General features: G+C 32.3%; 1 protein-coding gene across 13 annotated transcripts in view; it reads right to left on the minus strand.

Moving 5' to 3' along the window:
- The window catches only part of GPHN (gephyrin), a 640,157-nt gene that overhangs the window by 312,555 nt on the left and 309,574 nt on the right, over window positions 1-18,028 (minus strand). For all 13 annotated transcript variants that reach the window (XM_059059572.2, XM_059059574.2, XM_059059562.2 and 10 more), the window contains one exon: window positions 4,219-4,313. In XM_059059572.2, coding sequence (XP_058915555.1) covers window positions 4,219-4,313 — 95 coding nt within the window. The remainder of the gene's footprint in view (window positions 1-4,218; window positions 4,314-18,028) is intronic.

An 18,028-nucleotide genomic window follows, 5' to 3' on the forward strand; every position in this document is an offset into this window, starting at 1 on the left:
AAGGCAGATTCCTTAATTCTGCAAATGAACTGACACAAGTTCCAGGCTCACTCCTGAGCTAAGCACATGTAACAGACTCAAAGAATTATAAGAAAGGCTTTTAAAAATATAAATAAAATATTCTCCACTGCCCACATCTCAGGACAACTCCTGAATGGTTCATGTGCTGGGCAGACCCAGACAGTACAGCAAAGGCTAAATTACCATCCACATAAGGTGAGACAGAATTTTCAATCTGAATCCAATCAGCTTGATTCCTGAAACAAATGAACGAACGAACGAACGAACGAACTAACTAACTAACTCTCTCCAGAGGATTTTAACAGAGTCCAGCGTCTTAAAAGATAATACTCAAAATGTCCAGGGTACAATCCAAAATTACTCAACATAGAAAAGGATCAGGAAAATTTGAGCACTTCTCACAGAAAAAGAAAATCAACAGATGTTAACTCCAAGGTGATTCAGATGCTGGAGTTGTTAGAAAAATAATATTAAGCAGCTATTATAAGCATTCTCCTTTTGAAATAAATACAAAGATAAAAATTCTTAGCAAAGAAATAGAACCATAAAAAACCAGCTGAATAGAAATTTTAGAACTGAAAAAATACTGTATCTGTAATTTTAAAATGCACTGGAGGGACTTCCCTGGTGGTCCAGTAGTAAAGAATCCGTCTTCCAATGCAGGGGACGCGGGTTTGATCCCTGGTCGGGGAATTAAGAACCCACACGCTGCGGGGCAACTAAACCCTTGTGCCACAACTACTGAGCTTGTGTGCCTCAATGAGAGAGCTGGTGTGCTGCAAACTACAGAGCCCACGTGCTCTGGAGCCCATGCCACAACTAGAGAAGAGAAAACCCACACGCCACAACTAGAGACAAGCCCGTGTGCCACAATGAAGAGCCCAGGTGTAGCAATGAAAGATCCTGTATGCCTCAGTGAAGATACGGCATGCTGCAACTAAGACCCAACGAAGTCAAATAAATAAATAAGTAAACAAATATTTTTAAAAATTCACTAGATAGGCTCAAAGGCAAAATGAAGATGAAAGAGGAAAAATGTCAGTAAACTTGAAAATAGATTACTAAAAACAATCTGAAGAACAGAGTAAAAATGAATAAAAAAAGTGAACATCAGAAACCTGTGATATGTTATCAAAAGATGTATAATTCATATCACAAAAGTACCAGAAGAAAATGAGAGATTGGTGCAGAAAAAGAAAAATCTGAAAAATAGCTAAAGATTTCCCAAATTTGGTTAAAGACATAAGTTTACAGATTCAAGAAGCTCTTTTAACCCAAAAGGATAAACTCAAAGAAAACCACACGCAGATACATAATAATCAAATTATTGAAATGAAAAATAAAGAAAAAATATCTTCAAAGCACCCAGAGAAAAAAATCATACATATAAGGGAATATCAATTCAAAAGACTGGATTTCTCCACAGGAACCATGGAGCCAGAAGAGAATAGAATAACATTTTTTTAAATGCTGAAAGGAAAGAATTGTCAATCCATAATTCTGTATCTAGTGAAAATATCCTTCAGGAATAAAGGTAAGATAAAGACATTTCCAGATGAAGGAAAGCATTAAAAGGTTCTGCCAGCAGACTTGCTCTAAGAACTAGAACTCTGAACAAATAACAACACAACAGTGATCAACACTTAAACTTACTATGAATCAACTGTTCTGAGCACTTAAATGGACTAGTTTACTTAATGCAAGGCTGGTACTACTAACATCCTCATTATAGAGATGAGAAAAAAAAGATGTTCGGTAGCTAGTAACAGAGCAAGAATAGAACCCAAGCAGTCTGAGTTCAGAGATGACGCTCTTAACCTTTACTTGATGCAATCTTCCAACTTACTTGTACAAAAAAAACCTGGAAAACTGGAAGATATTAAGTTAACCAAGCAGATGAAAACTATTTAAACAGATTTAGTAATTTAAAAAATTATTTTTATTTAATGCTGCTCTCTAGAAGTAAAAATAGGAAGGCAAGGTACCAACTTGATGCATTACTTAACCTTGAAAAAAAATTCTATTACAGCTAGGATGAAACACTGAGTTATCAATAGTAAACATAACAAGAAACATTTCTTTGAGTACCTACTATGTGTCAGAAATTGTTTTGAGGCTGAGGATATAAAATGAATAAGATAAAGCTGCTGTTCTTAATACAAATTTGGATTTTACACAAATTAGGTAAAACAGACAAGAAAGTAAATAATTGCAATATAGCACGTGTTATAATATAAGCATATACAAAGCTCCAAGTACATACAAGGTAAAAATGCTAAACAAAGGAAGCATCAATCTAATCACGGCTGTTTAAAAATTTTTTAAAAACGATTTGAAAAGCACCAAAAAATAAACATTAAAGGAAATAGTCCACAATTCCCTTTTCCATAGCTCATGCCAACTACTATCTTTGTTTCAAACTTGTAAATAAACTCTCAGTTCAATAGGTAATGAACATAAAGAAAAGCCAGAAGAATCTGGCTGTGTATACCATGTGTATATAGAATCTGGTTGTGTATACTATGCTGTGTATGCTTTAGTTTTCAAAGCCTTCAGCCTAAAGATGATGGACTTATTCCAAAATATTTAAAATCAGCTGCTGCTAACTTATTGCCCATTCACTCAGCAGTCCACTGCTCAGTAATTATGCAGATTCAGAAGGTAGAGGAGAAATTAACCCAGAAAAATCTTTCAATAAGGCAAAAGTGCTATTTCTATACTAGATCAGGAAAGCTATATTCAATTTAAAGAGTTACCTTAGCAGTTGTAAGGAACAAGTTCTCCAGATAAACTGGGGATCCTGAAGGTAAGGACCATTTCTTACTTTTCTTTCCATACTTATATCCCTAATGGTTAATACAAGGCCTGGCAAATAGAGTATTACTATGTCTGTTGAATTAGATTTTTATTATAAAATAATTAACAAGAGATAACGTTTAATTCTTTCTTGACTATATTCCTTGAATGCCAAGAAAGAGTTCTTTTATGTTCAAAGACTACTACTTAATTCCATAGAGAAAAGGGACCAAATGTGACCTTTAATCTCCTACGGTCAGGTAATATAAGTAAGGTTAAAAAAAGAACAGCATAAAAGAATCAATGTGAGTTCATTAAAGACCAGCATGGACCTTTAAATTCAAAATCTCTATCAAGCTACTTTAGTTCTTTTTTTGCTCTTATTAAAATGAAATGTTATAATATAGTATTTGTAACAGGAAAGAAAATACAGTTAACTAATGACCCATTCACATTTCCCTATAGCTGTGCTTCAAGTGGCTGACATTTATGGGATACAAACTTAGTCTAAGTAACAGAAAGAGCATTATAACTCATATTCTATGCATTCAATAGATACATTTACTTTTATATTCATATTGCACACAGGATCAATAAATGGCTATAAATAATGATTGTGAAACCCTGCAATTTAAAGTTGCTGTGTATTTTCTAGATTGCTCTGAAATCAACTGTATTAATCAATGGTCATTAAATCAACAGATTCTCACTAAGTTGATATTTCTGTCTTTAACGTAAGTGATGTATGTTGTTCTCATTAAAGGGGATTTTAATCTAAGAATTGCTAAAATAATAATAAATAAATAACTAAACCGTCAAATTGAGGATGGATGTCACCATCTAGGTCAACAAAGGCATAGTTTTAAATATACTAATTTAATATACTAGTAATATATTATTGATTGAGCTTCTTTTCATGACCACACATCAATATGCCTATTTACAAATTGAAATAAAGCTCCTAACTTGTAAAAACTTATTTAAAAAGACTCTACTGCTTAGTTTTACTAAATTAGTATTTAATGACAACTAAGGGAAATTAATTGATGATTATAATCACACAAAAAAAGAACATTTTACATCTTCATAAACTGGTCTCTTCTTGGGGTTATAATTGATAACTTTTAGCAGTAATAGAATATTTTCTAAAAGTTTCAACACAATATGCAAAACCAAACAAACAAAAAAAGAACTTGAAAGAAACTGTGGCCAATATTTAACTAGACAGGAAAGAAACTGTGGCCAATATTTAACTAGACAGGATACTGAGACTCATAACTTTGGGAAATAAAGGGGGCAAAATTAAGTGGTATGACTGGAGTTTCTTACTTTTATCAGTCTATTGTAGTGATTAGTGGTATGGAATTAATTTTCTTTGCAACATGTTGGTGACTTTCTTACCTAGAGAGCATTCCCAGAGGTGTAACATTAAGTGATCCCATCAGCATTGCCAGGGCCATCCCTGGTGCTTCCCGTTCTATTACTTCTTTTGTGGCCTGTAATTAAAGATTAAATAGCAGACTGAGTGAAATTAACCAAAACTAAGGAAGGCAGAGTAGTAAAATTAACTTAATTATAAATCATGCTATCTATAAACCATACTTAGTAGTTCTCCAAATATTTTTTTTAAGGCATCAAGACTCAATTCTTTGGGTCCACTGAATAAAAGCTGAGGACCAGAACATCAAGGGAGCTTTTACATTAGCAGACCTTTCTTATCCTTTACTATTCAGAAGTATTTAATAGAAATCTCATCTTGCCTAATAAACTATATTTTAAAATTAAGCCTCAGATTGCTATAACAGCTCAATAGATTTTCACAGAATAAGAAATCTAGATAGTTTTCTTTGTCTATTACTCTTGAAATAATTAGTCCGTAAAAACTTGAGATCACCTTGTATCTCTCCTAGCTCTATGATTATATGATATAATAAATGGAACTCAAGAAATCATCAAGTCAACTTTCCCCATAAATTGGGTAGAAGAAAAACTCTAGATTTACCATTTCCATATCTTCAATATAAATGAACTATCTGATTGTTTTTAAAAAAGAATTAATGAAGTGATAGGCTTTAACTATATAATAGAAGTTTTAAGATAGGGCATTCTTAAGACAAGTGTGGTTAAACCTCAAATAGGGTACTGAAGGAGGCAAGAAAATTTCATTTTCTAAAGGTCAATGAAAATAGGCATATATTTATCATAATGTGATGGTAAAGATATGTTTTAGGCTAAAGTTGGGAGTGAAACACATGATTTAATCCGTATCTAATCCTCTTTCTACATATGTAGCAGGTTACAATAACTGGGAGCAACACAGGAATAAAGCTTGCAAAATAAAGTATTACAGTAAATAAGAAGAAAGGCAAACAAAATAAAAAGTAAGTTATGGAAAAATATAGTGAAAGATTGATAGTTCAATATTCCATTAGAAGTCGAGTGATTGTCCTAAGTAAAATCACTGCTCTAGGCAAAATTTAGGTTGGTAAATGTCTCATCTAGCCTAATAACCTAAATTTTAAAATGAAGCCTCAGATTGTTATAATATAGCTCAGTAGACTTTCATAGAGTAAGAAATCTGGGCAAAGCAGTTAAAATGCATCAAGTATGTGTTACATGACAGTTGATGTTATAAATAAACTTTTAAGATGCATATAAATTAGTTAATCCCTTATAATTATACAGAATAAAGGATTACTGGAATTGATGTAATCTACTGGTTCACTGAATCCCAGCATAATGCAATATTTAACAATGTCAGAAATTTTAAAGGAAAATTAACACTACCATAATGCTTTTCAATAAAACCTGCTTTATAAAGGGCCAGCAGGAAGGAGAAAAGGACATTCTTAAATTTCTAAGTTTGGGAGTTAACTACTTTCATTAAAATATTATACAGCTGAAAATTGTTGAGGTAGTGTTATATATAATCTATCCCATGTTTTCCAAATTTAATAAATCTGATATGATTTTGAGGTCTCCTGAGAAGAAACACTATTTCCATGTTAAAATTGCTTCACTGAAGTTTACAACTTCTTCTTAGGGACCTTAAAATCTTAGAGCCCTAAAAATCAAAGGGATGTTACTGAGAACAATCTTAAAACAGCTCTTTGTATAGGGTTAATATTGATTTCATTATCTGTTTGAAAAAGTCACCTAAGCAATGCCTGACATTTAATGAATTTGGGGGTCCACATAAAGATGATATACTCCAAAGTATAGAAGCACACGTTATTTAAGAATAAAGGAAGAAAATATCAACAGAGAAGTGACAGAGGAAGCCTTTCACTTACATACTACAAAGCACAGCATTTATCCATCCATACAACAAATACTTATTAAGCACCTACTATGTACTAGGTGGTATTCTATGCAATGATGTTGCAGTAGTGAGTAAAACTTGTAAGAGTGTGTAAACTCACTGTTATCTAGTACATGAAAAACTCAATTGACAAATTACATATGAGAATTACCTAAAAGAAACGTACTTCATTCATTTTTTGAGATCCTCTAAAATATACCATTGGATTTGGCCAGACCACAGTGGTCTACCTGAAAAGGCTCATCCACTTTTAAAAGAATTGTTTTACTGGACTTTGCTTTTATGGTATGCAAGTGGATACAATTAAATGGCTCAGTGAAACTAATATTTATTTTAGCAAGTATTTGAGACCATTGCTCACCACACTGTACTGAGGTCCTCTTTAGGAGGACCTGTAGGAGAAATTTCCTCTTAAGTATTACAACTAGGAATGGGGTACACTTCCGTGATACCAGTTTGTTTTTAAAATTATGATGACTGTGAATCAAGTTACCCTTGAGAAGAGAGACAAATTTATGAATATTTTTTTAGTAGGCTTACTGAATACAACCCAATTTCATCTTATTTTTTCTTGCCCTATTTTTCCATATTTATCTTATTAAAAGTTCTGTTATGTTTTATGTATTTGGCTAAACCATCTTAAATACTTTTTAGGGTATTAGTAAATATAGGAATAATAGATGGATGAATGAATGTATATATTCTTACACTGGGTCTTCATCTTTTTCCAAACATAATTTAGGGAGGACAATTAATTCTTTCTCAAGACTTTCTAGACAATGTTGGCCTATAGACATAAATCTTGTACAGCATAGAACATAAGAGGAAAATATATATTGTGGTGATGCCACTAAAAGGCATTGGTGTTGACAGGGGTGAGTGAGGAGGGAGACCCTCTCTAAGACTAGACACAAAGCAACCCTTTTGCTATATATTCCTAAATAATGCACAAATATAGTCTTTCTTACATCTATATCAAATATATCTTTTCCATAAAACATAAGAACCATTCTATTTACTTTTTATTTTCTCTTCTGTTTGGTGTAGCAAAAAGATCACCATCTGTGAAGCCAGACAATACCACCATACAATTAAGGTCTGGAGAGTAAGGACTGGATCTGTTGAAGCACCTACCATAGTGTCTAACGTACAGAACGTGTACTCAATAAATATTTGTTGAATAAAGGAGTGAATAAATGAACCAATATAGGCTTGAAACCCAGCTTTATCACTTAGTTGCTCTGTGAATTAGAACAAAATATTTAATCTCTCTGAGCTTCAGTGTATTTATGAATAAAATGGAGCTAATAATAAAGCATACCTACATTTTATGAGAATTAAATGATGTAAGTAAATCACCTAGCATAGAGTAGTAGTCAATACATATCAATTTTCTCTATGCCTCTGCTTTCCAATTGTTACATCCTTGCAGTTTTGATTATACCAGTTAAAGAAGAGAAATAATACAAAAATCCAGAAACCAAACCTAGAAACAGTGGTTGAGAACCAAAGATGAGGGGAAAGAGAACAGAGAGCAAGAACCTAAATGTACGAACATTGACAAGTTGGGGGCAGGAAGAAAAATACTGAAATAATGGTATCTAAAGGGAAGAAACAGACAAATGAGATGGAAATTGGAAGATGGACAGGAGGGCAAGAGCTGGGTGAAAACATCTGTAAACTGTAAATGGAGAGGTTCAACTAGAAGGCAAAGAGCAAGAGAATAAAAGTTAGTTGAGAAAAAACCATCTGTCTAACTTACTAGAAAATCCAAACAGAAGAGTGGTTTTAACAAATGCAGCTTTATTCCTTCAATCATATACATTAGGATGACAAGCACAGATAAATGAAGGTTATCAGTACTTGTTAACAAGTAGATAACAAGCAATCATTATCAATGGACCATTCATAATCAATGACAAAAAAAAGATGCCATTAAAAGTTTGAAATCCTTTTTTCTTAATTAGTTTCATTCCGTTTCCCACTTTAAAAAAAATAAATTATTAATTTGATTACCAAATTCTTTTTTCCTTGAGCAATAGTAGAAATTTATATTCTTACTTCAGATATAACCTTTTTTGGACTAGTAGATTCCAAAATAATGAGGTTTAACCGGATTTAGCTATACTCTTTAAATAAGACATTTTATTTTTAACTTCTAAATACTTTCTAAACTTTGAAGGTTGCAATCTCCTATGCAAAATCACTTATTGTGATTTTTTCTTTTACCCTTGACACTTTGAAGATAACAAGGAAGTCAGAAAGATGCTTCAAAGACTACTCAAGTTGCAAAACAGGGTGTCATAAACAATGATTCTATAGCCCAGGGAACTTGTTAGTGAAGTTCAGGTCCATCTTTAACCTACATAGGAAAAATTACCTTAAAAAACGTTATTGCTAAAAGTCAATGATGTTAAGTATGCATAGGACACACAACAGTTAAAAGTAAATGTGCAGAAATTTCTTGTATGCATGGTGGTGGAAAAATCACTTACTATATAGTGCATTTACTTATTTTTAGTAGACATAATTTTATTAACAGGTATAATTTATGCATTCATATTTACATGCTTGTTACTTGACCATGTAGATTTAATACAATTTCCTCCGAACAACTACTACAGTGCCCTCTGCTGATTAAATAATCTTAAATAACAAAGACTATCTTTGAAACACTATCTAATGGGTACTAATAACCTTGTTAAGCTATCAAGGTGGGATATGATTAGAGCAGTGGTTCTCAAACTTTAGTGTGCATCCGGATCTCCTAGAAACCTTGTTAAATGCTGATTGCTGGGCCATACCCAGAGATTTTGATCCAGAATGTCTGGCTAGGGTCTCAAATTTTGCATATCTAACAAATTTCCAGGTTATGCTTGTGATGCTGGTCAGAGGACTACACTTTCAAAAACAGACTGCAGATAGAAGGAACGAGGTAGATTAATGATAATGTACACAATTTGTTCTCATATTCATAATCACCTTATATTGAACTTTGTAAAATAGATTGAAATAAATGTGAGGATCCTTCATCGGAGCAAAATATAGACCTAGTGAAGAGATAAATTAGGTAAAAATAGGCAGTTTAATGCCAGCCAATCAAACTTTCCAGACTCTATCCATTAACGTCAGCCAAGTATATTTTCTTGACTCAAACAAATAAATTTTATTTTACACTTTAATAAAAGGTTATAATAAACAAACAATTCAGATCTTGTCCCTATAAGTATCCTATGGTACAGAGAAGCTATCTTTAACATATTTTTTTTCTCAGTACTATACATGATGAATAAAATTTACATAGATGACTAACTCATAGGGATGTTCAAGGAACACCAGCTACAAATTTACTCTTTTCTCTCCTCATTTAAGAAGCAGAGCAGAGTGAAAGTAAGAGTCGCAGTATTGTAAGGGCAGTCTTTAATTTATTCCAATTAATTAAAAACATTCATATACAGATTTTGTTAATTTTATATTACTAATTACAAACACCTTTCAACTAATCATGTCATTGTATCATAACAGTGTGACTAAGTGGTTAAAGACTACTGCTACAAAGAAGAAGCTGCAACTAAGTAATGAAAATAGTTATTCCAGTTTTACTTGAGAGATATGAATGCATTGGTAATGTATTTCTCTTCCTTGGAGTTTTAGCCTTCTTAAATATTTACATCTTTTTCCACTCTTGGAAGAAGCAGAAAGCTTTTCAAAATGGAGATACTCCACTTTGTATTTCAGTTAAAGTGGTACAATATTTAAGTAAGATCTGGTTATAATGAAAGATCAAAGGAGACAATATAATTATAGAGAAAGAAACAAAAAAATAAAAATTTAAGTACTCCAGGCAATTTCATTGTCCATTCCATTCAACGAACATGTACTCTGCAGTGAGCATGAGATGCTGAGTGAAGAATCTACTGTTTGTTCATCTCAACCCTTATTAAATAACCAAGTTGAGTATATGTATAGCAGTGAGTACTCCAAAGTTTTATAATTTCTTTACCCAGTGAGTACTTTTTAATATTATTTTCCTCATGTATCTAAATATTGATAGTCAGATTATCAAACAAAAAATCAGGGAACTCAAATGAGTGAATTATTTTTTTATAAGAGATTTTCACAGGAATAGCACTTATCTTTATAATCTACTTATAAATTGTACTACTTTATATCTCATTCCAGGAAAAGGTGAGAAAACAGTGGTATTTCTATGGATTATTAGCATTTTTGTATATGCATTATACTTTTATTCATTTTTGGCACTATGTGAAAAATAATAAAGTTCTCCTTTATTGTAGGTTGTTGGTTACATGTCCTTTAATCTATAGAGAAGAACATGTTATTCATTCATGTTCTTCAAAAGTTGATATATATATATATATGGAAAAATATACTGTTTCTCAAATCTGAAGAAAGATGAAGTAGAAAGATGATCCAATTTGAAATTGTACTGAAAGGCTGTTGTCTGGTCAGTTAACTGGTGAATGTATAACCCAGCTTCTTTATTCCAGCTACTTTGGAATTTTGTTTTTTTAATGTGGTTAGTGGTGTACAATGTAAGTAGAAACATAAGAGCTACCTAAAAAAATCTATACATTGTATTTCCACTCTATTGATGGTCACACATAATTACTTGGTTTACTTAAAGCAGTGTAAGTTTTTAATGTTCATATAACAACGTAATTTAAGCCATTCTTAAACATCTTAATTGAGAATAAAGGAAATAAGCTCCTACTTTAGAATTATAAATACTATTTGCAAATGACTCATTGCCAATTGATTTTAGAAAATCTAAAACTTTGCTCTTTTGCCTTAAGATACAAATAATTCTCACTGGTGGCCTCTAAAGTATCCACATTAGAAACACATAATTATCACATCTGAAGTTCTCTTGCAACAAAACTAGATTCTCACCAAAACAGACACATGTGAAAAAGCGAGAGGAAGAAATAGGTGAGGTAAAGGAAACAGAGTGAGTGGAAGAACTGCTAAGAAAAGAGAAAAAGCAAAAACAGCTCATTCTTATTTTAAATATTATTATAAGGTGTTGCATTTTGTCTTCTCATACCACCCTCAGTTTTAAAATTGCAGGCCAACTGGGAAAGACGGAAATGAGTACAGGTACTTCCTAAAAGCAAAGAAATCCAATATTGCTGTTGTCTTGCAATAAGCTTAACTTAGTATAAGTTCCAATAGTAAAGATGAGAGAAAAATCCATACACATTAAGTATTTGGAGGCTATGACATGCTGTAGTTTGAATTAAATAACTTGTTCTCTTACGGTTTTGCTCATCTAAAGATGGATTTTAAAGCTACTAACCTCTCACTTCATGATCAGGCTTTTTATTCATCATCTATAACCTAGTAGTCCTTCATTATTCACACATTAAATAAATATAAGCTTTTGTTCTTATGCCTCCAGAAATTTATCTCTCAGTTTTCCATTTGTAAAAAGGGGGTAATAATATTTGTTATCCATCTTATAAAACTAAATTGTTAACACTATAAAGCAATTTTAGTTAAGTAAAAGGATGTCATAATATTTATAATGCTAGTATGATAACATATACAACATAAATTTATAATGCTGTGAAAAAGCTTTTATTCCTCTTATTGCACTGGAGAGCTAAACATGAATACTATTATTTAGCAACATAATTTAATAATAGGAGAAATATTCACATCAGAATGTTTTCTTTATGGTGCCTTTCTTACAAAACATCTATAGATATTCTCTGTTTAAACACAACATATTCCTATATTACATAATACAGAGGAGACATATTTTATTATCTTTTTGTAAGTGAAGAAATAGCCACACTAATAAATTCTATGAATAATGCACAGCCACATAGTAAATCAATAAAACTTAGGCCTGTAGACTCCAATTCCAAAATTAATTCATTAAATCTATTATATGTTTTCAGTTTACAAGGTATTACACCCTATTCAGACATAGGAAGGATCTTTGTACTTTGCTTAAATGCGACTGAACATAAAATTGCTCAGTATCATTCCTAACACGTAGCAAGTGCTTAACATATGTTGAATACTATGATCTGTACTAAAACTAAAGTCTAAAGTCACTTATGTCATACAAGTTGCTGTAATGGACTACAGTCAAAGCAGTTGTGAAAACTGAATAGTTCTACCAGAAGCAGTACAGAATAGAAGTTACGGGCACGTTTACTTTAGAATGTGTGTGAATTACCAGATGTCTGAAGAATGCAATATGCTAGCAATAATCTTGAAAACTTAATGAAGATTTATCAAGAAACAGCAGTTTTGGAGATACCAATGACCAGGAATATAGCCTTGGACATTACCATAAAACCTCCAAAGTAAACTGGGAAAAGAAAATGAGAAGATTATAAATATATTTTGAAGAAAAAGAACTAACAGCACCTCCTGCATTTATGCTTTCACCTAAGTCCAATAGAAAACAACTATGTAATTACATACTTAAGCAAAGATGAAAAAATATAAGCAAGTATCCATAACTACTTGTGGTAAATAAATTGTTCAAATTGGTAAGCCAAATAAGTTTATATAATTTTAAAAATTTCCATAACAAACCATAAATTACAAATTAAGGCTGTGAAAACAACATCAGCCTGACAACAAGTCAGAATGGACTTAGATCCAGGATGTTGTAAAATAGGGGAATGCAAAGAGGCAACGTTTGACTCAAGTTAATGCTCTGCTGTTCATGCTAAACAGAGGGGTCTTATCATAATCACTTAAAATCAACAATATTATACTATACAGTAGAAAAATCTACTTTGCAAGAGTCTCTCAAAAAAAAGAATGAAACATAACTCAGTGAGTTACAACCTGGAAGACATATAAAAGGAAGAACACATTATTTATTAAATAAAATTGATATGTCAGATGAAAGAAAATCTTTACCTTTATTATAATGGAAGAAAAATCTCTTAGCAAGGACTTAAAAATAATGAGAGGCTCAATTTTTAAAAACTATTCTAAAGAGTTGCAGCTATCCTTTGCCAATGAAAAACATAAAACTGTAGGAATGCAAAAGAGATCAAAAAATTTCTTAAAAAGTTAAATATCAGCTCTTATATACACTCGAATTTGAAAAATGAAAGAAATATTTTATTCTATAACTATGAGATTCTTCCATGGAAACATAACTTACATATTTGTGTGTGTGTGTGTGTGTGTGTGTGTGTGTGTGTGTATACCCTTGTGTATACACACACATATATTTTTTTGGTAAGGAACTTAGAGCTGATATCTTAGAAACAGGATAATTTAAGCTCTGAAGATCACAAACTCTTTTCAGAACATCCAGACTATGATGCTTAGAATAAGGTAGTTCACTATCCAAATAAAGCCTATGTTGCCTTCAAGTCTGAGATTTAGAAGTCAAAATAGAGTCCATCCTGGAACAAAACAATTACACTTCATAAAACTGAGGATAATGTATATGTGTGTGTACACACAAGTACATGTCTTAGAATTGGAGTTGAGTTCTTTAGGTTAGGGCTATAAGTAACTGAATAGTTGACTTTATTAGGGTAGCTAGTGGGAATGGGGAGGAAGAAACTGGTTCTATCTACCACCACTAAACAAATCCCATCACCTAGTCAGAATGAGTAGAAATGACCATTTCTACTAACACGCAAACAACATACACAAAAATATACACACACACACTCCTGAGGCTGCTCATTTACAACACTGCCTCTTTCAATGCTACCTTGATGTTCATTTTAGCCCAGTAATATGGTTTAGAAATTGTACCCCTAAGTGTAGCTCAGCATATGGTAGGCCCAAACCAAATTCACAAGAATCAACAAACAAAAGATATAAAAAATTCAGGTTTATAAAACAAACCTGAAAGATTTGGTAACCAGATAGGTAATTATGAACAGTTAACTCAGATCTTCTCTTCACATAATAAAAATTAAGTATCCAAGAGTAGAAGGTGCCCAAAGTAGGAACATTAACTGGGGCAGATGGAAGTTGACATTTTGCTCAATCAATACTGTAATAGGAAGGGCAGACGTCTATACCTAACCAAGTTTGTCTCTAGAGAAAGGAAAGAAAACAAAAAAATAGGTGGGGATGTGGAGAGTGGCAACATTAGATTCTGTCGTGTCCTGGTTTCCCAGAAGAGTCTTTGTTTTTTCCTTCTTCTTCTTTTTTGAACACACGTTTCCCAGAAGTTATCAGACTTTTTAGAATTTTCTGTGAATAATTTTCAGATACCACCACTTCTGCAAATTCTCTATTTTTTAAAAGCTTTTTATGTTACAACATGATGGGTCCACTTAAGGAATATTCTCCTTAATCTTTCTGACCTGTCTCTGATCTCCAGGAGCAATGACAAGAAAACATCAAAGAGAAACAGTAGTTGTTTAAACTTGGAAGGAAGTTGTTTAAACATCAAAGAGAAACAGTAGTTGTTTAAACTTAAAAAAGAATGAAATTACAGTATTAATGTCCAGTATCTCAAAATAAATGTGGCCTAAATCAATCAGGGCAAATGTAGATTTACTCTTAAAATTATTTATTAAAGTGGAGACTAGGTCTGAGTTGCTCTTGTGTCATTGGTAGAGGTAGGTTAGGAAGCTAAATAAATAGTAATTAATAGAAATCCAAAACATTAAAGACTATTTAAAGCAGTAAAGACTATTTAAAGCAAGGGAGGGCTTCCCTGGTGGCACAGTGGTTGAGAGTCCGCCTGCCGATGCAGGGGACACGGGTTCATGCCCCGGTCCGGGAGGATCCCACATGCCGCGGAGCGGCTAGGCCCGTGAGCCATGGCCGCTGAGCCTGCGCGTCCGGAGCCTGTGCTCCGCAACGGGAGAGGTCACAACAGTAAGAAGTCCGCGTACCAAAAAAGAAAAAAAAAAAAAAAAGCAAGGGACACACTCCTGGGCATATACCCGGAAAAGGCAAAAACTCTAATTTGAAGAGATACATGCACCCCAATGTTCATGACAACAGTATTTACAATAGCCAAGACACGGAAGCAACCTAAGTGTCTATCTACAGAGGAATGGATAAAGATGTGGTATGTGTGTGTGTGCATAATGAAATATTAATCTGCCATAAAAAAGAATGAAACATGGATAGAGCTAGAGATTATCATACTAAGTAAAGTAAATCAGATAAAGACAAATATCACATGATATCACATATGCTGGAATCTAAAAAAAATGATACAAATGAACTTATTTACAAAACAGAAATAGACTTACAGACATATTGATAGAAAACAAACTTATGGTTACCAAAGGAGAAAGGGGGAGGAATAAATTAGGAATCTGGGATTAACAAATACACACTACTATATATAAAATAAGTAAACAACAAGGACCTATTGTATGGCACAGGGAGCTATATTCAGTATCTTGTAATAACCTATAAAGGAAAGGAATTTGAAAAAGAATATATATATATATATCTGTAAGTATAACTGAATCACTTTGCTGTACACCCGAAACATTGTAAATCAACTATACTTCAATAAAAAATACAAAAAAAATAAAGCAAGGGACAAATGATATGATATGACACAATCATTATCATAACTGAAAAGTAACCTCAAAATTACTTAGATGCTACTTCATAGAAATATGAGACACTATATTCTTTTCAATCTAATATGATATATTCTGGCCATAAATCTTTACAGATAAAGGGAAACTGCTTTTGGTTAACTATGGATAACTTTGACATGAGTCTCAAAAATCAGTGAGTTTTCAATGCTGGCATATTAAGATCATTCTATGGATTGCTCTCAAGATTTTTCAAAGTTTACCAATTAAATAAAACCGTAAAATTATTATAAGTGAGAAGCAAAATTACAATGTGGGAGAAGCATAGCTTTTAATATATTATTTTTAATATTTTAAATATACTGTTTTTATTACATGATGGAAGAGTTTCATTTATTTTTTAGGGATGTCAAATAAAACACAGGATATCCATTTAAATTTGAATTTCATATAAATAGTGAATAATTTTTAGATTAAGTATTCCCTAAATATTGAATGGGCATATGTATGCTAAAAACATACCCATTTATCTGAAATTCAGATTTAACTGGGAGTCTCGTATTTCTTTCCTTCTTTTCTTCCTTTCTTTTTTCCTCCCTCTCTCCCTGCATCCCTCCCTTCCTTCATTTCTTCCTTCCTTCTTTCCTCCCTCCTTCCCTTCCTGTTTTATTAAAGTACAGTTGACATACAATATTATATAAGTTACAGGTGTATAATACAGCAATTCACAATTTTTAAAAGTTATACTCCATTTATAGTTACTATAAAAAGTTGGTTATATTCCCTGTATTGTACAATATGTCCTTGTAGCTTATTTTATACATAATAGTTTGTACCTCTTAGTCCCCTACCCCTACTTTGCCCCTTCCTCCTCCCCCCTCCACATTGGTAACCACGTGTTTGCTCACTATATCTCTGAGTCTGCTGCTTTTTTGTTATATTCACTAGTGTGCTGTATTTTTTACATTCCCCACATAAGTGATAACATGATGGAAGATTTTTAAAAATTGGTCCTCAAAACATCAAAGTGAGAAGGCAGGTAGCAGTAGAAAAATAGAAAGTATTAAATATTATATTAGGAAGAGAAGATAATACAATATTTAGATATTTAATTCAGTTTTGAAATATAACTGTTTCATTTTAATATTAGTAAAGAAAGTCAAACATGATTACTAAGTTTGAAGCATCTAAGATATCTTCATTCAGGAAAACATTTTGTAACTTTTAATATAAACCACAAATGTAATAGGTACATGGTATCCTATGATAATATTGTTGTCCTGACCTAATGAATATGGTCTAACTGCTCTCTATCCAAAATTTTAGAACAAGTTTTTGTATTATACTGTGAACCTCAAAATAAACACATCACACATGTATGTCAAAAAATGAAACCCTGTACAAAATAATTTCCAATATAACGTCTTTAATACTTTTAAGATATTATTCTATTATCTATTTTATTCCAATGTTGTTTAAAAGCCTGCTGTCATTCCTATATAAGTGATCTGTCCTTTGTCTCTGACTACTTTTAAAATTTTCTCTGTTATTTTGGTTCTAAAGTTTTACTTTTATGTGTTTAGGCATCAATTTATTTTAGTTATGCTTCTTGAGATACACTATTCCTTCAGGATCAGTGGATTCATGTTTTTCCATCAGTTCTGTAAAATTTACAGCCATCATCTCTTTAATCATTGCCTTTCCTCCATTCTCTTCTTTTGGGGCTTTGCTATAATGTATCTTGGACCTTCTCATTTCATTCTCCATAACCTATGTCTCTCTTTTTTCCATTACATCATCTCTCTATGTAATTGTTTCCATATGAGGTAATTTCCTCAGGTACATAATTCAGTATGCTAATTCTCTCTTCTACTGGTCCAATCTGCTGTTTTATCTGTTCTTATATTTAAAGTTTTTAACTTATGTTTTCTTATTGCTAAGAGTCCCATTTTCTCCCCATTTGCTCATTCATAAATGATGGTCTCTTGTTATGTTTTCACCTTTTAAGTATTGGGTTGGCCAAAAAGTTCCTTCAGTTTTAAAGTAAAACTAACAAGACACATTTTCATTTTCACCAAGAACTTTACTGAACAATGTATTCACTGTTTTGTTCCACTACCTTCTGCCATTTTTCAGGCAACTTCATAATTCCATATTCCTCAAACATTTTATCTTTTTTGAGCAAAGAACTTTTCCAGGCGCCTCTTACAGTTCCAGGGAATTGAAATTTTTTTCATTAAGAGAATTTTGTAAAGACCGAAATAAATGGAAATCCGAAGGTGCAATGTCTGGTGAATATGGCAGATGAATCAGAATTTCCCAGCCAAGCTGTAACAGTTTTTGCCTGGTCATCAAAGAA

The sequence above is a fragment of the Kogia breviceps genome, chromosome 3 (assembly GCF_026419965.1).
Source record: "Kogia breviceps isolate mKogBre1 chromosome 3, mKogBre1 haplotype 1, whole genome shotgun sequence".
In the NCBI taxonomy this organism is placed as follows: domain Eukaryota; kingdom Metazoa; phylum Chordata; class Mammalia; order Artiodactyla; family Physeteridae; genus Kogia; species Kogia breviceps.